At 39.1% G+C, this 24,060-nt stretch overlaps 1 protein-coding gene across 10 annotated transcripts in view; it reads left to right on the top strand.

Annotated features, from left to right (window-relative positions):
* GSAP (gamma-secretase activating protein) overlaps window positions 1-11,895 on the top strand; it is a 99,075-nt gene extending 87,180 nt beyond the window's left edge. For 6 of the 10 annotated variants that reach the window (XM_010344656.2, XM_010344633.2, XM_003921133.3 and 3 more), the window contains 7 exons: window positions 1,571-1,641; window positions 2,149-2,243; window positions 8,230-8,349; window positions 9,176-9,237; window positions 10,460-10,561; window positions 10,722-10,821; window positions 11,201-11,895. In XM_010344656.2, the coding sequence (XP_010342958.1) occupies window positions 1,571-1,641; window positions 2,149-2,243; window positions 8,230-8,349; window positions 9,176-9,237; window positions 10,460-10,561; window positions 10,722-10,821; window positions 11,201-11,292 (642 nt within the window). In that variant the 3' untranslated portion in view covers window positions 11,293-11,895. Of the gene's footprint in view, window positions 1-1,570; window positions 1,642-2,148; window positions 2,244-5,131; window positions 7,237-8,229; window positions 8,350-9,175; window positions 9,238-10,079; window positions 10,243-10,459; window positions 10,562-10,721; window positions 10,822-11,200 lie in introns of those variants that run through there. The other 4 variants (XM_010344641.2, XM_074379298.1, XR_012512074.1 and 1 more) reach the window with 4 other exon arrangements.
* Window positions 11,896-24,060: the final 12,165 nt, after the last annotated feature.

The following is a 24,060-nucleotide window of genomic DNA, read 5'->3' as shown; positions in this document are numbered from 1 at the left end:
AACATTTGGACAGAAAGAAAGAACACTCCCTTATTTTTCCCAATGTGTATAAGACCAGCATGGAGATAAACCGGGGTATGAACATATATTTTTCCATTGAACTCTGGAAGATTTGTTAAATGTATTAGATATAATCCTGACTTAATTATTTCAGGTTTAATTTTCAAGTTTTCTGCCTTTATTGCAGTCATTAATGTTACTTCTACATGATATATTTGAATTTCTATACTAAGGTTTGAGTTTCATAGTTTTTAATATATTAGGAGAGGTTAGTATTCTCATGTACTTACATTATCATGAGGACATTGAATCTTTCTTAAGTCTCCTTCTCAATAGAACTGTACCAAGGAGCTCACTTTACAAATGTGTTACTGATCCTCCCCATGTTGACATTAATTTGCTTTTTTTTTTAAACTCACAACACACAGTAATTTAACACATCTACCTGTCACCTTTATTTCTGTTGACTTGAAATCTTACCTCCTATAGTGCTAAGAAGGGTTTCCATTCAAGCCTCATTTTTCTCCATAATCACTTAAGTTTTAACACTAGTTTGTGTTAACAGCCTGTAGAACTAATAGGCCCAGAAATGACACATATGAAGTTTCAGAAAACTCGTCCCCGACTTTGACTCAGCAGTCACTGATTAAGGCCATATCTCCCTGTCCCTCCCCAGCAGCTACTAGTCATGCCTTTTGCTTCCCTCTAAGGAGAGTGGCAGGTATCCTTTCTAAAACACAAGGAAGTTGCTTCAGAACCTGATTTTATTGGTTACATGTTAACTTATTTGATTTCAGGCAAAGAGAAACTAAGGATCTGTATCAATGAGGATAGCATTTGCCTGTGAGTCTATGGAGAGCTTTCTGCTTTGCCCCGTTCTTGGCCCACACAATGTGTGGTTCATGACAGATAACAGCTTCATGGGGACTACTCTTCTGCTGGCAAACGTGTTGCAGAGTTAGAATAGGTTTTTGGATAAAGCTCTAAGACAAAGAAGCCTACCTACTTTGGTTGATGAGTTTTAGTCAGTGTGCTAACCAATTCTTACAACAACCCTATTAAATATTTCCCCTCATTTTACACGTGAGGACACTGCAATTTGGAGAGTGTGTGTAACTTGCATAGGGTTACACAACTAGGAACATATAGAATCTGGACTTGATATCAGTTTTACTCCACAGTTCATGCTCATGACCTCCATTCTGTGTCTCTCTTCTTCTGTCCGCTGTTGGCCCTTGCATTGTGACAGGCCTAGAGCAAACTCTATGGCACTTGACCTTCACTGATGGATGAAGGCCTCCAAGTGTGAGTGGTGGGGCCAGTTAGCTAGGCTGGGGAGGCTGAGCCAGGGCACTGGCCGCACAGACAGAGGATGCTCTGTTACATTCTGGTGCACATTTGCAGTCTTTCCATTTGGGGTTCAGTGCTTCAGAATTGACCTCAGAAAGGCTAGTTGTGTTTCTGGGCACAGCCTGAATGCCAGCTGCCCTGAATGCTTATCTGGGCTGTGGAGGCCTAGTTGTGAGGGAAGGAATGAAGTAATGGTTAATGGCCTGTCTTCACCCTCCAGCTGGATCTCATTTGGCACATCCTAGAAGCCAGTTGGAGGAAACATAATCTTCATTCCTGGGTTCTCCACTTGTACGCAAGTATTTCTCACTTTTATCATGGTGTACAAAGAGTGGAAACAACTCTGTTTTAGTAAAACCCTTTTGAAATGTACTAGCTCAAATCAGTTCTCATCGGCTTCAACACCATCTAGCTTAATTTTATATTCAGCACTTAGTTATGCCCCCCTGCATGTGTACCCTTTAATGTACAATAAAAATTAAAAGTATGCCCCTGTTATTTTACCCATCATCTTTCCCTGGCACATGCTTGGTGATGAGGGAGGGACAAATGAGCCCAATACTGCCAAGAAGGCAGTTGTACACTTGGTACAGTGTATAACATATGTGCCTACTCTCTTGTTAAATTCTAGGCATTAGGCTGATGGTCACAGTCATTTATGGGGCTATCTGCAGGACATAGCATTTTGTGATTAGCGGGAACCCTTATGTAGTGCTCAAAGCCACTGCTTAGGGGTGTCACAGATGACTTCTTTGGCTGACATGCTTGTTGCCTTTTTTTTTTTTTTTTTAAACCCAGCAATAGTCATGGCAGTGCTGCTGAATTTGCGGTTTTTCATATCATGACTAGGATTTTGGAAGCTACAAACAGTTTGTTTTTACCTCTGCCTCCTGGTAAGTGTTGGCTCTTTTGTCCTTTGGTGTAATAAATTTATTTCTTCTTCATATGGGCTCTTGTCCTTGGTACATTATAAGTTTGATGATGAGACTTGTATATGAGAAATTGTGTGTCTGGTATCGCTGTGAGTGATGGGCCCTTAGGTTGGTCTCTGCTGACCAGAGCTCCTCTGACTACTAAACTATGCTGTAGCTTATTACTAACGTTAGAGAACCTGGGCTTAACACTGTGCAGCTTTCTAGGATAATCTGAACCAGCAGAACTAATTTATAGAGCTCTATCTCTGATGTCTCCAGGCCTAGTTTATCTGATTGAGATATCTGAAGGTGAACACTAGGAAGTGGGTCTGGCTCAATGCCAAGAATTGAACTGATTCTTATGCATTTGGAAGGTAAAAATTTCCCCTTAGAATTTTTAAATAGGATCAAGTCAAGCCACAAAACACCCTTGGGAGATGTATATGCATTCATTCATTTAATTGGTTATGTGTTCATTTAGTCAACAAACACTTGTTGAGCAACTATGACATGAGAGGTAATGTGCTAGAAATTAGAGCACAAAGATTAGGAAGAGACTAGTTGGGATGTACATAGAAATCAGTATCCATTATGAGAAATAAGCCCATTAGCTATAAACTATCTTGTGCTCATTATGAGTTCAGTTTTTATTGTGTAACAACACTTAACATGAGACCTACCCTCTTAACAAATTTTTAAATGCACAATACAGTATTGTTAAATATAGGTAGAATGTTGTAGAGCAGATCTTTAGAACTTACTTATCTTTGACAGCTGAAACTTTATACCTGTTGAACAGCAATTCCCTGTCCCCCTATTCCCCAGCTACTTGGCAAGCACTGTTCTACCCTCTGTGTCTAAGAGTCTGACTACTTTAGATACCATATGTAAGTGGAATCGTGCAGTATTTGCCCTTCTGTGACTGGCTTGCTTCACTGAGCATAATGACCTGCAGCTTCATCCGTGTTGTCACATGGAGCAGGATTTCATTTTTTAAGGCTGAGTCATAGTCCATTGTATATTCTACGTTTTCTTCATCTGTCAGTGGACATTTAGGTTGTTTCCCTATCTTGGCTATTGTGAATAATGTTGGGATAACCATGGGAGTATATACATATCTCTTCAGGATCCTGATTTCAATTCTTATGGATATTTACCCAGAAATGAGATTACTGGATCATATATATATATATATATATTTTTTGAATTTTTTTGAGGAACCTCTGTACCATTTGCCACAGTGGTTATACCACTTCATATTCCCACCAATAGTGTATAAGGGTCCAATTTCTCCACATTCTTGACAACACTTCGATTGTAGGTTTTTGCTAATAGCCAATCTGAGAGATGTGAGGTGACATCTCACTGTGGTTTTGAATTGCATTTCCCTGATGATTAGTGACGTTGAGCATATTTTCATGTAAGTGTTGGCCATTTGTCTGTAATCTTTGGAGAAATGTCTGTTCAAGTCCCTTGCTCATTTTTTAAAATCCAGTTGTTTCCTTGCTATTGAGGTTTGAGTTCTTTATATGTTTTAGAAATTAACTCCTTATTAGATATATGGTTTGCAAACATTTTTTTGTCATCCTGTAGGTTTTGCCTTTATTCTCTGGATTGTTTCCCTTGCTGTGTGAAAACTTTTATGTTTGGTGTAGTCCCACTTACATATTTTTGCTTTCATTGTTTGTGCTTTGGATGTCATATTCAAGGAATCATTGCCAAGACCAACGTCAAGAAGATTTCCCTCTATGTTTCTTCTAGGGGGTTCCTCAGTTTTGGGTCTTATGTTTAATATTATAATGCATTTTGAGTTGAATTTTGTTTATGGTTAAGATAAAGGTCCCATTTCATTCTTTTGCATGTGGACAGTCAGCTTTCCAACACCATTTATCAGAGATGTGATCCTTTCCCCATTATGTGTTCTTAGTGCTTCTGAAGATTAGCTGCCTGTATATGAATGGTGGGTGTATTATTGCATATAAGTTCTAATGAATGTAAAACTTTGATTGCTGTAATTACATATCAGCTGATTTTTAGTTACTTCATATCTATCCATCCATTCATCATTAGTTCGTTCATTTTAGGCCAGCGTATATATGTAACCATTTTGTGCCAGGTACTGTTCAAAGTACACACAAATTCACATACTTAATTTTCATAACATTCATAACTGGTAGAAACTTGAATTGGACTGCATTAAATTGTCAGTATCCCACCATTTTTTAGCCAGCAAAAATGGCACATGTAGTTCAACTTAACATTATTCCCATTTTATATATGGTGAAGCTGAGGCCAGAAAGATTAAGTAATTTTGCCTAAAGTCACATGACTATTAAATGACAGAGCTGATATTCAAATCCAGGCAATCTGACTCCACAATCCATGCTGCTGCTTGAATTTTATATTCCAGTTGAATTAGTTGACGTTGAAACATGGGCTATTTATGGGCCTAAAGAATCCCTACAGCGTATGCTTTTCTGTGTTTATGATATATCTGATACGATTTGGAATCCTTTCTTCCTCCATCCATCACCTTATTTAATGTCTCTCTGTAGCGGCAGTACAAAAGGAGTTGAAAGTGACCATTCATGAGGGGAATGGATGGTTTAAAATTATCCCAGTGGAATATGAGTTATAAGGTATACCCTAGAAGAGTGAAGGATTTTAGGAAAACTACTTTTGTGGCTTAAATTCTTAATTGTTGTTAACACAAAAAAATTGGTAGGGAAATGGATGGACAATTTCAGATTTGTTCATTATGGATATTCGAGCTCCTTTTGAAAATAAAGGAAACTGGCTTACTGTGGACATTTTTATGCCTGGAGATCATAAAATCCACTTCCTACCCAGCTCATATTCCTTCACAGGGATAAGGAAGGAAAACATAGAAAAATGTTATCCATAATGATCGAGAATTATTGTAAGTAGACTTAGGGTTCGTGTCTGTGGATCAGGTAAGGAAAAGCTGTTTCTCTCTTCTTTGCTCTTAAATATTTATTTCCATTATGTGACATGGAAATATAGGGGGGAAGTGACACTGGATCATGTGTGTGCATGTGCATGCCTATGTATGAATTCAGGGTGTTTCTACATGCACATGTAGTGTGCTTGCTTTCAGGCCTATTGGACTAATGAGGACTATTTGAGTTACAAGTGTCAGGCTTGTAATGTGAATTGGTTAAAGTTAAGAGGATCACAAGAAGGATGTGATGGTTTAGAGCTAGGGCGTTTGCTTTTAAAAAAAGGAACTGGCCGGGCGCGGTGGCTCAAGCCTGTAATCCCAGCACTTTGGGAGGCCGAGGCGGGTGGATCACGAGGTCAAGAGATCGAGACCATCCTGGTCAACACGGTGAAACCCCGTCTCTACTAAAAATACAAAATATTAGCTGGGCATGGTGGCGCGTGCCTGTAATCCCAGCTCCTCAGGAGGCTGAGGCAGGAGAATTGCCTGAACCCAGGAGGCGGAGGTTGCGGTGAGCCGAGATCGCGCCATTGCACTCCAGCCTGGGTAACAAGAGCGAAACTCCATCTCAAAAAAAAAAAAAAAAAAAAAAAAAGGAACTGTATTGCACTTGCTGGCTAGAGGAGGCCAGGAGCCCTGGAAGATGAGGACTCAAGTTGGGTGGAGCTGATGACTAATTATAGCCAATTTGCTCTGTTGCTCAGAGCTGATGTACAGAGGCCAAGAACGGGTCCCTGAACTTGAGACTGTGCCCTGGGGATAGAGGATGAAGAGTCATCAGGGATCTTTAGGGTATGAACACAGGGCTGAAGAGGGAAATTTGAATCCAGAAAATTAATCGGATCAATAATCTAGTGTAAACTTTTCTTCAGAAATAATTTTTTAACTTTGTTTTACTAATAGTTTTGTGAAGAATTTCTAAATCCATTTGAAAAATCTTGTTGATTAACTAGTAAAATAGTGGAGTTTTTTTGGACTCAGGGAAGCTAGTGCACTCATCCTGTTGTCAGCCCATTAACACATGCTTGTGGGCAGAGCCTGTACTTCATCTGACCCTTGATGTTACAAGGACTTAGGACTGTGCCCCATGGCTTGGGATTCACGTGTTTAGAGAAAATCCCATGATTTCTCTGAATCCAAGCCCTGCTTGTTGGGCATCATCCTTCTGTCATGTATCTTCCCAAAAGTAGGCTATGATTCTTCTGTCGTTCCCACATTCAATCAGTTGCAAAGCCTGTACATGTTACTGGGTCTCCTTGATTCAGTGCCTCCATTACCTCTTATCCATGTTCAGGCAATAGCTTCTCTATAGTTCTTCATACCTCTGTAGCAAATTGTTACTCCAGCTTATTCTTTGCCTGTTGCCATATTAATGTCCCAATGATAAATCTTTCTGTCCTGCTTAAAAACTTTTATTGCCTCCCCAAAGTCTCTCAAGTTAATAGATTCCTGTCATTAAGCATTCAAGCCCTGTCACCTGCACTCATAGCATACAACTAGTCACATTTTTAAAAATGTGTATTTATTTTTTATAATTGTCTGTCTCCCCCACCAGACTGCAAGGTGTACAGAAGCACAATTGTGCCTATTTTGCTTAGTTTTGTACTCCTAGCCCCTTGCCAGGTGTGTGGAAGGGATGTGCTGAGTAAATTAGCATTTCAAACCTTAACTCTTAATCATTCTCCTCGAATATGATTCCAACCAAGCTAGGTCATTTACTATTTTCTGATTGTGCCCTATGCTTTCTCATCTTTGGGCCTCTGTTTGTGTTCTATTAATACAGCTGTGAATTATTAACAGTGATGTTATGGTTAAAAGCCTGCACTATGATCATACAATCAATGCAAATTTCAGGCTACAACTTACTATTTACATGATCCTGACCAACTTTCTTAGCTCCTGTGAATCTTGGCTTTTGGCTTTTCCATTTATGAAACGGAAATCTGGTAATTCCCACCCCGTAGTTTTGTATGAGGATCAAATGAGCCAGTACACAGCTTGAAAGCCTTAGTACATGTCCAGTATAGGTCACTATTGTTACACTGCATGCAAGCTTCTTCACAGACCTGGCTCTAGTTCAGAAAAGGAATATGAGAACTGGAGAGTATCCTGTGAGAAAGGTACTGCGGGTTTCATTTTAGAGATGAAGCAACGGAGGCTCAGAAAGGCTGAGTTGCCTGCAACTGGTGAGTAATACAGCAGGATTCTGGCGTAGGGCTGCTCATGCCAAACCTGGCTTTTTCTACTATCCTCACTCATAATAATTGTATCTATCCTTTGAAACTCCCCACAAATGCCATCACTTCCAAAAGAGCTGTTCTGATTCTCTCCTGGTCTGATACTGTCTCCTATGCATGCTGTTTTTGTCTTTTGTCAGTAGTAGTACACTTAGAAATCAGGGTCTGTGTGGGTAGCTCTGCCCATGAGACAGGCTTGAGAGAGTGCCTACCTCTCAACTGAATTCCCATAAATTTGCTATTTGTCCATGTTTTAATTATTTCTTTTCTATACTTTAGTCCAAGTAGACTCTAAAAGCCTTTCTCTATATCCAGAGATCAGCCATATGAACTAATTCCTTTCTGGTCCAAATTTGTTTCCCTTCAGCAAAATGGTCCTCATCCCAACAACCTTTTAGTCTGGACCTATGAAGTCTGAAGTGCTCTGTACTCTTTTGCTATCTTATTGTAGAATCACAAACATATCAACCTCTAAAACCATTTTTCATTGAGCAGGCCTTGCTCTCTTTTTGCATAGGAAGGGACCCAAGAAGGGAATATACACTTACTGGAAACTTACTATAGACCCAGCACGATATTTATGAATAATAGAGAGAAGTTATGAATAATACAGAGAAGGAAACTTGGACCTTGTTTTCAAGAAATTTAGTTGGTTCCAGGCACCAAGCACTGAACTAAGTGCTTTATTAACATGATCTAATCCATTCCCTGGGGGCTGCTGGAGCTGTTGGCTGACTGCATTTACCCTCTGGATCTCTCATCCTAGGTTTTCATACTCTGCACACCATCCTCGGGGTCCACTGTCTCCCTTTGCATAACCTGCTGCATTGCATTGACAGTGGAGTGTTGCTTCTCACCGAAACAGCAGTCACAAGGCTCATGAAAGGTAAGAGGCCCTTAGTTTGCCAGAGTGTTAGTTCCAGTCTGCACACTACCAAGGCTAGCTTCTTGGGTGTGTAACCCGTGCGGTCACAAAGAGCCCGACTCAGAAGAATCCCCTGCTCAGTTTAATGCTGTATTACATCTTGAAATTCTTCAAGGGCTAATATTTGACCAAGGGCCTGCTCATGTTTATTTTGTGCTGAGCCTCACAGATTATATAAGCTGGTCCTGTGAGCACAATCCATTCCCTGTAATCATCCTTTGGGCCAATTTAAAGTGTCTTAGCCCTTTAAGAGGTCCCAAGGGACTTTTCAATCAACATAGAACTATTAGATTACTTTTCTGTGCAAGAGGGCACTTAAGGCTAGGAGCCTCCACAGGTTCATTTCTCAAGAAAATGTCATGAAATGGGTTACTTTCAGCTGATTAACTCTGTCATCTCAAGGTTAGACTAGAAATGCAAGAAAATTGTAGAGAGAAGCAATGCTTATATGAATTTGAACTTTAAGTTCTGTAGTATAATCATTCAAATTATTCAATTATGATATTTTCAGATGATTTTTCTTAATATATGAAAGCTTGTCATTCCTCAAGTTACCTTCTGTTGTTAGTCAATAAAATTGCTTTGCACCTAGCAGCCTGTTATAGAAAAATATGTTTTTATTCAGACAGTCACAGAGTAAAATTTCCAAAATGTTGTTAGATTAGCTTGAGGCTACAAGGTTGGGATATATATTGTGTCAAGATGAACCACTCAAGTATTAATGTTAACTTGCTGAAATATCAAAATGGGTATTTGTTTAATTTGTCAATCTCTAATTTTCTTGTAGATCTGGACAATACAGAGAAAAATGAAAAACTGAAATTCAGTATCATTGTGCGGCTTCCTCCGGTAATCCTGAATTAGATTTTAGTTTTTCCCTAAGCTTTGGCATGACCTTCCTTCAATTCCTTCTTGCAAGAAGAGCATTTACTTACTTTGGGTTAAAGTCAATTGAATCTTTTCACTTTTCAATGCTTCCAAGAAATCCCACCCGTCCCCAGCACTCTTGTCAGCTGGTTCCCACTGGGCCTACAGAGCACTTGCTCCTCGGGCTCTGCACTGCCTTGGCACAGTCCAGTGAGAACATTAGGCCATTTTTGCTTCTTAGGAAACCACACTAATATTTACATCTGAGTTTGAGAGGAGGGAAGAGGGGAAATATGCTGTTGGCATTTAAACAGATACATTTGAATCAGGTGAGGAAAGAAGGTTCTAGAACCGTATTTCCCCTTACTGCATTTCTACCATAGTAGAAAAACATTCCTAGGTCAAAGGAAGAATGAGAAACACAAGGGAAAGTGTCTTAAAGGCACTCACTTTGTGTGTGTTTGTGTGAGGAAATATTAACTCTCAGAGTCAGAGATACTATGAAAATAAGACATTCCACAGCAAGGTCTTCCAAGCCTCTAACTCTGCAAATTTCCTGACCTGAACAGCCTCAGCCAGCTCCATCTGCTGTTTACACGCCTTGCTCATTTGCACCTCTGGCACGGTCCTCTCACCACGGAGATCTTGTTGCCTTTCTGGACCTAATCACCCTGCTCTGTAATAGCCCTTCCCCCTCACAGGCTTACTGAAGCAAAGGCAAGAATAGAAAACAAAGCATATTTTCCATAGCTAGATCTCTCTGGGGAACATCGCTGAATATTTAATTTGGTCTCCCAATTTGATTATTTTCCAAACACTCTTAGGGAAGTGAAATTTTCTAGGCAAGACAATGGCAGAGAAGTTGATATAAACATGCCTCCACCCTCTAGTTTCCTGTGAAAACATCATGGAGTTTGCATGCCCATCTCCGGTTTTGAAGAGCAGTGGATACACTCCATTTCAGTAAAAGAGTTTGGCAACATCAAGGTATAAACCACTTTCCTCATTGTAGCATTTGAGGGAGTATTTGCTCCTAGAAATGTCATAGGAACATGGCATTTCTCCAAGGGTCCTTAAGTGCCTGTCTTTTAGACTAACCAGTTACGTTGGAATAATACTTTCAAAATTAGGAATAGATACAAGGTATGCTTACTTAATGCAGTATTCAGTATATTCTCTACATATTTTTCCATTTGCATAATAGCTTATTGGTCAGAAGATCTGTAGACTTTGGGATCATCCTATGAGTTCTAACATCATTTCACGGAACCATGTGATGCGACTGCTTCAGAACTATAAGAAACAGGTGAGTTTCTCTGAAAGCACAGCCAACTAAATGTTTTTTAGGATCCTATTGGCCCATGACAACCTATCTATATGGACAAAAATTATAATTCTTACACTTTATTATAAAACTGTGCTTATTGTGGAGAACCGGCTTAAACCAGAAGTGGTTTCCCTTTTAGCCTCGGAATTCTATGATTGACAAGTCATCATTCAGTGTAGAATTTCTGCCTCTGAACTACTTCATCGAAATTCTAACAGATATAGAGTCCACCAATCAAGGTAATTTACTCCACTGTTCCCAGGGTCCTCCCATTTTTCTCTTGACATCAGTCCTTCCCTATTCACTTCTGTGAACTGTTTTCTTTCCAAAATCCTTTTAACATACAAGTAGGTCCTTATAGCAATTGGTTTACATTAGCAGCACACAGTTTACTACCTAAATTACCAAATTACCTCTGAAGTTTTAGAAGAGTTAAGAAGTGTAAAGCCCATATGGGTGATGCACATGTTCTTGGTGCTGAAATTTAAAGAACACATTCTCAAAAAAAATCATTTTACTAAAATATAATTAAGATTTTAATGAGCTGTGAGTACAAAGTTATAAATGTTTCACGGCTTGGTAGTAACCCTTTTTCCCTGCCCCCTATTTTTTTTCCAGCCCTGTATCCTGTTGAACAACATGACAATGTGGATGCAGAATTTGTAGAGGAAGCAGCTCTGAAACACACCACAATGCTTTTAGGCTTATGAAAAAGAAAACACAATTGGATCTGCTGCTGCTATTTAATCTTGCTCATAACCTTACTCCTATAGAGAATTCTTTCTTTAGCAATATTTAAAATTGTTAACAAAAATAAGAAATTATTTAGCCATCTGATTTTCAGTTTGGTACTTGTTGAGACAGAACTGTAACTGCTGTACCACATTCCAATTTTGAATAGCCATTGAGCAATCAAGTGTAGAGAAATGATAAAGGGCCTAAGCAGGCATATAGTGGCATCAATGATGCTCTACCTAGTAGCTTAAGAGGCTACAAGCTAGTTTCTGTTGCACTCTGAAATAAAAGATGCTTTAAAAATGTAGGGAACAGTGCTTTGAAAAGCAAAAGCTAGGTGTGTCACTGAAATAAGCAGAAAAATTAAATGTTGCGTAAGAACACTAGTTGGAAAGAGGTTCCTTTTAAAAACTGAATTTGTACTAAATAAATTTGCCATGTCCAGCACAGAATAATTTGTATGTAGTATTTACAGCAGGGTTTGTCTTTGTGTATTCAGATGAAATGTATTTAATTTTTTTATATTTATAAAAGTTTGATTTATGAATATTTTGTCATTAAAAAACCTGAAAACAAAGTTTTGGCCTGACTTACCCTGTTTTTTGAATGTAGTCTTTTTATGAAAGCCAAGAATCATGAATCAATGAACACTTTTTTTTTTGCTTCTCTATAGTGATCTCATTCTGACCCATAAAATAGAGTTGCAGCCCAAGGGCAGCCCACAACCCTTTGCTTTTCTGTCTTCAGCCTGAACTCGTGAGATTTTAATGATTATAGATATCATTAGCTGGTATGATCATTCAACTTCCTGTCTAAAATCAATCATCATTTTGTTCTGAAAACTGTCCTCTCTTACAAAATTACCCCCTGCCGCCGCGCCCCCCACCCCCGCCACCCCGCTTTTTTTTATGAGACAGAGTCTTGCTCTGTCAACAGGCTGGAGTGCAGTGGTGCAATCTCGGCTCACTGCAACCTCTGCCTCCCGGGTTCATGCAATTCTGCCTCAGCCTCCCGAGTAGCTGGTACTACAGGGTTGCGCCACTATACCCAGCTAATTTTTGTATTTTTAGTAGAGACGGGGTTTCACCATGTTGGCCAGGATGGTCTCAATTCCTTGACCTCGTGATCTGCTCGCCTTGGCCTCCCAAAGTGCTGGGATTACAGGCGTGAGCCACCACACCCGGCCATAGAATTATCCTTTTTGGTCAAATACTTCATGGCCATCAATACTCAAAATCTGGGAGCCAAATCAATGCAATGCTGATTCTTTCTCTCGATAGGTCATTATCTTTCAATCCTGCTTTCATTCATTTCTTTGTATACCTGGATTGTTTTAGTTGCTCCCTAAGGTCTAAATTTATCAGAAACATATTTGAGATAAACACTAGTTTGATCTAGTCACTCTGCTCATAATCCTTCAATAACTTGCCATTCATTATAGGATAAAATTCAAACTCCTTGACATTAGCAGTTCACTATTTACTACCTAAATTACCAGATAATCACCTCTGAAGTCCCAAATTCCTGCCCTGTACAATATGAACATTTTCTTCCAACCAGGCCAGTTATCTGGGCCTTGAACACAATTCTTGTCTTAGTTCCAAGGCTTGGTTAGGTTATTTCCCACCTAAGACATGGATTCCCTCTTGTCTCTCAAAAATCTTATTCACGCTTAAGGGTCAGATAAACAGTTCTGACTGTCATCCAGGTCATTCTAGCATATGGTGCCATCTTCCTTCTGAGCCAGTAGCATGCATTGCAATATTTATGCATCCCTCCCCTTGTGATATTTTTCCATTCTTAGGTTGTTCAAACTTCCTATGTGTGTATTTTTGAATCCCTAATGAGGTTACTGATTCCTACAGTACAGCAACTGTGTTTAAGTATGCAGTATTATTATCAAAGGCACTCCCAAGTAATTGCTTTATAATGACTCACCAAGCAATCAGGTTAGATTTAGGACTGATAAGAGTTTTGAATCTGGCAGGATTGGGACTTTGAGCAGATGTTTAGTAAAATAAAGGGATAGAATATTTCTCACTCCCAGAGTTGGGAAATAAAATTCCTAACAGCTACCAGTAGGAAATAAAGATACTTTGACCCCCTTCCCTCCAGAAACACCCCTGGTCCAGCTAAATAGGCAGCGACGTCATGGGCTTGAGAAATAGTCCTGTGCCCACCCCTGGCAAATAGATTCCCAAGCTGGCTGAGCAGCTGTGTGCCCATGAACTGGACCTGAGAAATAGCCCCATGGACTACCTCTAATACACATGATCCCAAGCTAGCTGAGCAGCCTTGCACCCACATCCTGGGCTTGAGAAGGAGCTCAATGGTTTGCCACCAGGCTGGCTGAGGAGCTATGTGCCTGTGTCCTGAGCCAGAGAAACAGTCCCGTGGAATCACCCTCAGCAGACATATACCCAGGCCAGCTGAGATGTTGTGTGACCATGTCCCAGGCCTGAGAAACAGCCCTAGGAGTTGGCCCTACCCAACATGCCTCCAGGCCAGCTGAGCAGCTGTGGGTCTGCATACCATGCCTGAACAACAGCCCCATGGGCTACCCCCTGTAGGCACACATCCAGGCCTGCCAAGCAGACTTGCACCTGTGCCCTAGGCCTGATAAACAGCCCTGTGGGCCACTCCCAGCAAATGTGCCCCCAGGCCAGCTATACAGCCTTGTGCCTGCATTCTAGTTCTGAGAAACAGCCCCATGGGCTGCCCCTGGCAGACACATCCCTTGGCTGACTGAACAACCACATGCCCATGTTCCTAGCCTAAGTAAAAGCTCTGTGGCTCCAACTCCAGCAAGCCAGACTCCAAGTTGGCTAATTAACCATGTGCATACATCTGGCCTCAACTTGCAAAATAGCCTGGTGAGCCCACTCCAATTGCCACAAACTCTCTCATCCTAGGCTCCTGAGAAATATCACTAATGTGGACTGCAGCTGAAGAAACGTTATACACTACTCCATCCAGCTGGAACTAAGGCAAATGTACTCCACTGAACTGACACCCCACAACTCATTCATACAAATAAGTCTTTCCCTATGAAACCTATTCCATAAAATTTCTATGCATCTGACAGAAGAGCTGACTTTTCCACCAGATGCATAGAAATCAATGTAGGGACATATCAAACACGAAAAAGCAAGGAAACATGACACCTTCAAAGGAAAACAATTCTCTAGTAACCGACCCCAACTATAACAAAATATAGGAAATGCCAAAAAAAAAATAATAATAATCCTAAGGAAACTCAGCTTCAAGAGAGTACAGATAGATAATTCAACAAAATCAGGAAAACAATTCATGATTTGAGAAATCCAACGAAGAGGTATAGAATCAAACAAATCCTGCAGCTGAAGGATTCAATGAATGAAATAAAGATGCAATTGAGAGCTGCAACAGCAGACTAAACCAAGCAGAAGAAAGAATTAAAGAATTTCTAAACTTCAAGACAATTTTGAAAGATAACGGGCAGACAAGAAAGAATGAAAAAAGAATGAAGAAAGCCTATAGGATTTACAGAATACCACTAAGTGAACAACAAATAGTCATTTTATTTTTTTATAGGAAAAAAAAACATGCAAAACTAGCAAACTCATCAGTAGAGCCAATACACAGAAAAAAAGAAAGAAACCAAACCTTATTACTATAGAAAACCACCTATCCACAAAAGTAAAGAGGAAGTAAGGGACAAAGAATATACAAAACAACCAGAAAACAATCAATAAAATGACAGAAGTCCTCACCTGTCATTAATAACCTAGAATATATATGGATTAAATCTTCCATTTAAAATATACAGACTCAGTGGGTGGATCATGGCGGCCAGGATGCAGGACTAGATTGCAACTATGGAAGAGCAGCATGTGGAGCTGTGCATTGTGAGTTTTGGCTCCAGATTGATTGTAAGAACAGATCAGCAATCCTGAGGCCCTCAGAAGGAAGCAGACTGCTCCTGCAGGACCCAATAGACACTGAAAATACTGTGAGTGCCCAACCTCAGACGTGGGAAAGATAGACCCTTCTGTCCTGGACACCCCCCTCCTCCCACTGGAGAAGCTGAAGGTCTGTTTGTGGGAGAAGTTCCTGACCTTACCTGGAACTGAATCAAGTTAGAGAGCTGAGCCAAGTGAAATACATGGATAGAGGAAGCAGCAGAAAGGCACCGGGGTCACACCAGATCCCCAAGCAGCCCATTCCTGCCTGGCACCACAGGTTTCCATCAGGAGGGAAGCCAGAAGAGCAGGGGGTAAGACTCCACAGGGTGAAGGACTTCTCTAGCTGAACTTTGTAACAAATTGAATGGGGCCAGAAGCCTCCTTGCCAGAACTCAGGGGAGGGTGTGAATCCGGCTTGCAGACTTCACAGGCAGGGAAAGAACTAAAGCCCTTTTCTTTTGCAGCTGGGAGGCCGAAAGCCTTGGTCAAGTTTTCAAGCCTGACTCGCCCTCCACCTGGAAACAGGCTTGGGGCTGTTGGTGGAGGGGAAGGTGGGAGTGAGAGTGGCCCTTTGGTTTGTGTGGGAGCTGGGTGAGGCCAATGACTACCAACTTTCCCTCACTTCCCTGACAACCTGCATCACTCAGCAGAGGCAGCCATAATCCTCCTAGGTACACAACTCCAGTGACATAGGAATCTCACCCCCTCCACCACAAGCAAGACCTGCTTAAGCAGAGTCTGAGCTTAGACACACCTAGCCCCATCCCTACCTGATGGTCCTTCCCTAACCACCCTGGTAGTGGAAGACAAAGGACATATTATCTTGGGAGTTGTAGGGCCATGGCCACTGCCAGTTCCTCTCCACACTACTAATAGCTGATGCTTTCTGAAAAGTGCCACCTCCTGGCAGGAGGCCAACCAGCATAAATATAGAGCATTAAACCACCAAACCTAAGGACCCCCCGAGTCTATTGTACCTTCTGCCACCTCCACCAGAACAAGTGGTGGTATCCATGGCTGAGAGACCCATAGACAGTTCACATCACAGGACTCTGTGCAGAAATCCCCAGTACCAGCCCGGATCCAGGTAGACTGACTGGGTGGCTAGACCCAGAAGAGAGACAACAATCACTGCAGCTTGGCTCACAGGAGGCCACATCCATAGCAAAAGGGGGAGAGTATTACATCAAGGGAACACCCTGAGGGACAAAAAAATTTGAACAACAGCCTTCAGCCCTAGAACTTCCCTCTGACAGAGCCTACCCAAATAAGAAGGAACTAAAAAAACAACCCTGGTAATATGACAAAACAAGGCTTGTCGGCACCCCTCCCCCTCAAAAAAAATCACATTAGTTCACCAGCAATGGATCCAAACCAAGAAGAAATGCCTGATTTACCTGAAAAAGAATTCAGGAGGTTAGTTACTAAGCTAATCAGGAGGGACCAGAGAAAGGTGAAGCCCAATGCAAGGAAATCCAAAAAATGATACAAAAAGTGAAGGGAGAAATACTCAATGAAATAGATAGCTTAAAGAAAAAAAAAAACAATAAAAATTTCAGGAAACTTTGGACACACTTTTAGAAATGCAAAATGCTCTGGAAAGTTTCAGTGATAGAATTGATTCAGTAGAAGAAAGAAATTCAGAGCTCAAAGACAAGGCCTTCAAATTAACCCAATCCAATGGAGACAAAGAAAAAATAACAAAATATGAACAAAGCCTCCAAGAAGTCTGGGATTATGTTAAATGACCAAACTTAAGAATAATCAGTGTTCCTGAGGAAGAAGACAATTAAAAAAGCTTGGAAAACACATATTTGGGGGAATAATCAAGGAAAACTTCCCTGGCCTTCCTGGACCTACACATGCAAATACAAGAAGTACAATGAACACCTGGGAAATTCTTCACAAAAAGATCTTTGCCTAGGCACACTTTCATCAGGTTATCCAAAGTTAAGATGAAGAAAAGATTCTTAAGACCTGTGAGACAGAAGCACCAGGTAACCTATAGAGGGAAACCTGTCAGATTAACAGCAGATTTCTCCACAGAAACCCTACAAGCTAGAAGGGATTGGGGGTCCTATCTTCAACCTCCTCAAACAAAACATGGATCAGCCAAGAATTTTGTATTCAGCAAACCTAAGCATCATATATGAAGGAAACATACAGTCATTTCCAAACAAACAAATGCTGAGAGAATTTGCCATTACCAAGCCACCACTACAAGAGCTGCTAAAAGGAGCTCTAAATGTTGAGACACATCCTGGAAACACATTTTAAAAAATCTCATTAAAGCATAAATCACACAAGACCTATAGAATAAAAATGTAAGTTAAAAAACAAAACAAAAACAAACAAAAATACAAAGGCAACAAAGAACATGAATGCAATGGTACTTCACATTTCAATACTAACACTGAATGTAAATTTCCTAAATGCTGCACTTCCTAAACAAATATGCACCTAACACTGGAGAGCTCCCAAATTTATAAAATAGTTACTAATAAACCTAATAAATGAGATAGACAGCAACACCATAATAGCAGGGGACTTTCAATACTCCATTGATAGCATCAGAGAGGTCATCAAGACAGAAAGTCAACAAAGAAACAATAGATTTTAACTATACCATGGAACACATGGACTTAACAGATATATACAGAATATTTCATCTAACATCCGCAGAGTACACATTCTATTCAACAGGGCATGGAACCTTCTACAAGATACATCATATGATAGGCCATAAAACGAGCCTCAGTACATTTAAGAAAATTGAAATTATATCAAGCAATCTCTTAGACCACAGTGGAATAAAACTGGAAATCAATTCCAAAAGGAATCTTCAAAACCATGCAAACACATGAAAATTAAATAACCTGCTCCTGAATGATCACTGGATCAAAAACAAAATCAAGATGGAAATTAAAAAATTCTTTGAACTGAATGACAATAAATAACCTATCAAAACTACTGGGATACAGCTAAGCCTTGCTAAAAGGAAAGTTCATAGCCCTAAATACCTACATTGAAAAGCTGGAAGTAGGCCGGGCGTGGTGGCTCAAGCCTGTAATCCCAGCACTTTGGGAGGCTGAGGCGGGTGGATCACAAGGTCAAGAGATCAAGACCATCCTGGTCAACATGGTGAAACCCCGTCTCTACTAAAAATACAAAAAATTAGCTGGGCATGGTGGTGCGTGCCTGTAATCCCAGCTACTCAGGAGGCCGAGGCAGGAGAATTGCCTGAACCCAGGAGGCGGAGGTTGCGGTGAGCCGAGATCACGCCATTGCACTCCAGCCTGGGTAACAAGAGCGAAACTCCGTCTCAAAAAAAAAAAAAAAAACCCAGAAATTAAAAGAAGTATAGAGAAGAAATTCCAACATACCTAAGTATGGATCTTGAGTAAACTTCCTCCAGTCTTTCATATTCTTTTTGCAAAATGAAATATATATTGATGTGTGTTCTATTTTTAAAAATTAATATCAAAACAGGCATTTCATTTTGTTGTTAAAATGCTATTGATCAATATATTTTTTAAAAGTTTGGCATACTGTCTTTAGGATTTTTACATTACATCATATTCTTAAAACTTATTTCCAATTTTCTTGTAAAAATTTGATATCTTGTCAAAATTCTGGATTTACAAAATGGCTTAAGAAGTTTTATTTTCTAAAATTATCTATAAAGCATTGAAATTAGATTTATAATTTGAAAAGTTCTCAAACAGAATTCTGCCATTTTTAAGACATTATTGATCTACTCAGTTTTCTTCACATTATTGAGCTAAAAAATTTTATACTTCTATTGTGAAATCTCATAAATTATACTTTTTCAGAAATGTGCTATAATGGAGATTTTCAACTTAAAGATAATATACCTTTGTATTGTCATATAAACTTTCCAGTTTATCATTTTTGAGAATGAGAAAAAAATACCATTTTCTATTTTTCTCTCATTTTCAAAACAACTTGGCAATACTTGTAGTACTGAACATTCTAATATAGGGTTTAGAAATTATTTATAAATTATATTTTTGCTTCTTTATTATTTACTTTAACATTTATTTTAAATTTTTCCCTTTTCTATTGTTTTCTGTATGTTTATTTTTTATCAAACCACTTAAACTGTTTATTTTCATATATCATTATTTTTTAATTATTTCAAAATGAAATAAAAACATGGAAAATAAAAATTTTAAAATACAAAAAAAAAAAAAAAAAAAAGAAAAGCTGGAAGAAGCAAAGACAATCTAAGTTCCCACCTCAAGGATCTAGAGAAACAAGAACAAACCAAACCCCAACCCAGCAGAAGAAAGGATATAACCAAGATCAAAGCAGAACTAATAAATTTAAACAGAGAAATCACAAAAGATAAATGAAACAAAAAGCTGGTTCTTTAAAAAGCTAAATACAATTGATAGGCTATTAGCAAGATTAACCAAGAAAAGCAGAGAGAAAATCCAAATAACCTCACTGAGAAATGAAACAGGAGATATTACAACTGACACCACTGAAATATAAAGGATTCAAGGCTACTATGAACATCTTTATGCACATAAACTAGAAAACCTAGAGGAGATGGATAAATTCCTGAAAAATTACAACCTTCCTAGCTTAAATCAGGAAGAATTAGACACCCTGAACAGACCAATAATAAGCAGTGAGATTGAAATAGTAATTAAAAAATTATCAATAAAAGGCTAGGTGCGGTGGCTCATTGTTATAATCCTAGCACTTTGGGAGGCCCAGGCAGTTGGATCACTTGAGGTCAAGAGTTTCAAATCAGCTTGGCCAATATGGCAAAACCCCGTCTCTACTAAAAATGCAAAAATTAACCAAGTGTGGTGGTGTATACCTGTATTCCCAGCTACTCAGGAGGCTAAGGCAGGAGAATTACTTGAACCTGGGAGGTGAACGTTGCAGTGAACTGAGGTCATGCCACTGCACTCCACCTTGGGGAACAGAGTAAGATTCTGTTTTTTAAAAAAATTACCAACAAAAAGCAGTCCAGTACCAGATGGATTCACAGCAAAATTCTATCAGACAATCAGAGAAGAATTGGTACCAATCCTTTTGACACTATTTTGTAAGATACAGAAAGAAGGAACCCTCCCTAATTCATTCTATTAAGCCAGCATCCCCTAATACCAAAACCAGGAAAGGACACAACCACAAAAGAAAACTCCAGACTGATATCCTTGCTGAACATAGATGCTAAAATCCTCAACAAAATACTAGCTAACCAAATCCAACAACATATCAAAAAGATAATCCGCCATCATCAAGCGGGTTTCGTATCAGGGTTGCTGGGATGATTTAACATATGAAAGTTAATAAACGGGATACACTACATAAAAAGAATTAAAAACAAAAATCACATGATTATCTCAATTGGTGCAGAAAAAGCATTTGACAAAATCCAGTATCACTTTATGATTAAAATCCTCAGCAAAATCGGCATACAGGGAACATACCTTAATGTAATAAAAGCCATTTACGACAGATCCATAGCCAACATAATAATGAACCGGGAAAACTTGAAAGCATTCCCTCTGAGAACTGGAACGAGCTAAGAGAAGGATGCCCACTCTCACCAGCCCTCTTCAATATGGTACTAGAAGTCCTAGCCAGAGCAATTAGACAAGAGGAAGAAACAAAGGGCATCCAAATTGGTAAAGAGGAAGTCAGACTGTCTCTGTTTGCTGATATGATCATTTACCTTGAACACCTTAAGGACTCCTCCAGAAAGCTCCTAGAACCGATAAAAGAATTCAGCAAAGTTTCCAGATATAAGATTAACCTACACAAATCAGTAGCTCTTCTATACACCAACAGTGGTCAAGCTGAGAATCAAATTGAGAACTCAGCACTTTTTATGATAGCTGCCAAAAACAAAAGCAGTTGAAAGACCTCTACAAGGAAAACTACAGAACACTGCTGAAAAAAATTATAGACAACACAAACAAATGGAGACATATCCCATGCTCATGGATGGGTAGAATCAATACTGTGAAAATAATCATTTTGCCAAAAGCAATCTACAAATTCAATGCAATCCCCATCAAAAGCCACCACCATTCTTCAGAGAGTTAGAGAAAACAATTCTAAAATCCATATGGAACCAAAAAAGAGCCCACATAGCCAAAGAAAAACTTAGCAAAAAGAATACATCTGGAGGCATCATATTACCTGATTTCAAACTATAAGGCCATAGTCACCAAAACAGCATGGTACTGATCTAAAAATAGGCACACAGACCAACGGAACACAACAGAGAACACAGAAATAAACCCAAATACTTATGATGCCAACTGATGTTTGACAAAACAAACAAAAACGTAAAGTGGGGAAAGGACACCCTTTTCAACAAAGGGTTCTGGGATAATTGGCTAGCCACATGTTGGAAAATAAAACTGGATTCTTAGCTCTCATCTTATAAAAAAATCAACTCAAAATGGATTAAGGACTTAAACCCAAGACCTGAAACTATAAAAATTCTAGAAGATAACATTGGAAAAACCCTTCTACACATTGGCTTAGGCAAGGATTTCATAAGCAAAACGCCAAAAGCAAATGCAATAAAAACAAAGATAAATCACTGGGACCTAATTAAACTAAAGAGCTTTTGCACAGCAAAAGGAACAGTCAGCAGAGTAAACAGACAACTCACAGAGTGGGAGAAAATCTTCACAATCTATACATCTGACAAAGGACTAATAACCAGAATCTACAACAAACTCAAATCAGTAAGCAAAAAACAATCCCATCAAAAAGTGGGCTAAGAACACAAATAGACAATTCACAAAAGGAGATATACAAATGGCCAACAAACATATGAAAAAAGGCTCAACATCCCTACTGATCAGGGAAATGAAAATCAAAACCACAATGTGATACCATCTTACTCCTGAGAGAATGGCCATAATTAAAATATCAAAAAACAGTAGATGTTGGCGTGGATCTGGTGATCAGCAAATCCCACCCACACTGCTGGTGACGATGTAAACTAGTAAACCCACTATGGAAAACAGTGTGGAGTTTCCTTAAAGAACTGAAAGTAGAACTACCACTTGATCCAGCAATCCCACTACTGGGTATCTACCCAGAGAAAACAAAAGTCATTATTTGAAAAAGATACTTGCACAAGCATGTTTACAGCAGCACAATTTACAATTGCAAAATAGTGGAACCAACCCAAATGCCCATCAGTCAATGAGTGGACAAAAAACCTGTGAGATATATATATATATGTAATATATATGTGATTTATATATATATAAATATATATATAAAATATATATAACATATATATATTGTGCACACACATGTGCACATACACACACACACATGCACACACACATAAAATGGAATACTACTCAGCCATTAAAGGGAATGAATGAACAGCATTTGCAATGACCTGGATGAGATTCAAGACTCTTATTCTAAGTGAAGTAACTCAGGAATGGAAAACTAAACATCGTATGTTCTCACTGATATGTGGGAGCTAACCTATGAGGACACAAAGGCATAAGAACGATACAGTGGACTTTGGCGCCTTGGGCGGAAGAGTTGGAGCAGGGCGAGGAATAAAAGACAACATACATAGTACAGTGTATACTGCTTGGGTGATGGGTACACCAGGATCTCACAGATCACCACTAAAGAACTTTCTCCTGTAACCAAATACCACCTGTACTCCAATAACCTATGGAAAAAATAAAATTATAATTTAAAAAATAAATAAAATATATCGACTGGCTGATTGGATTAAAGAAAACCAAGACCTAACTATATTTTGCCTACAAGAAACTCACCTCACTTGTAAAGACATACATAGACTGAAAGTGAAGGGATTCAAAAAGATATTCCATGCAAATGAAAAAATGTGAGCAGGAGTAGCTATACTTATATGAGACAAGACAAACTTCAAGTCAAAAGCTGTAAAAAGAGACAGAGACCATTATATACTAATAAAGAGATCAATTCAGCAATAAAATTTAACAATTATATATGTATATGCACCTGATACCAAAGCACTGAGATATATAAAGCAAGTATTACAGCTAAAGGGAGCAATAGACCCCAATACAGTAATAGTTGGAGAGTTCAACACCTTACTCTCAGTATTGAACAGGTAACCTATATTGAAAAATCAACAAATAAAAATTGGATTTAAACCATACCATGGACCAAATGGACCTAACAGACATTTACAGAACATTTCACCCAACAGACGATACACATTCTTTTCATTAGTGAATAAAACATTCTTCAGTATTGACCACAGGTTAGAAATTAAACAAGTCTTAATTTTTTTTTTTTTTTTTTTTTTTTTTTTTTTTTGAGATGGAGTCTTTCACTGTTGCCCAGGCTGGAATGCAATGATGCGATCATGACTCACTGCAACCTCCGCCTCCTGGGTTCAAGTGATTCTCCTGCTGCAGCCTCCCAAGTAGCTGGGACTACAAGTAGGTGCTACCATGCCCAGCTAATTTTTGCATTTTTAGAAGAGACAGGGATTCACCATGTTGGCCAGGCTGGTCTCAAATGCCTGACCTCAGGTGATCCACCTACCTTGGCCACCCAAAGTGCTGGGATTACAGGTGTGAGCCACCACACCCAGCCTCAAATTTTTAAAAAAATCAAAATCATATCAAATATCTGACTACGATGGAATAAAACTAGGCATAAATAACAAGGAGAACATTTGAAACTATACAAATACATGGAAATTAAACAACATGCTCCTGAATGACCACAATTCTGAAGAAGGAAATTAAGGAAGAAATTAAAAAAAATTAT

This window comes from Saimiri boliviensis, chromosome 10 (genome assembly GCF_048565385.1).
Source record: "Saimiri boliviensis isolate mSaiBol1 chromosome 10, mSaiBol1.pri, whole genome shotgun sequence".
Lineage (NCBI taxonomy): Eukaryota > Metazoa > Chordata > Mammalia > Primates > Cebidae > Saimiri > Saimiri boliviensis.
The sequence above is the reverse complement of the archived record's forward strand: the minus strand, read 5'-3'. Positions and strand labels throughout refer to the sequence as shown.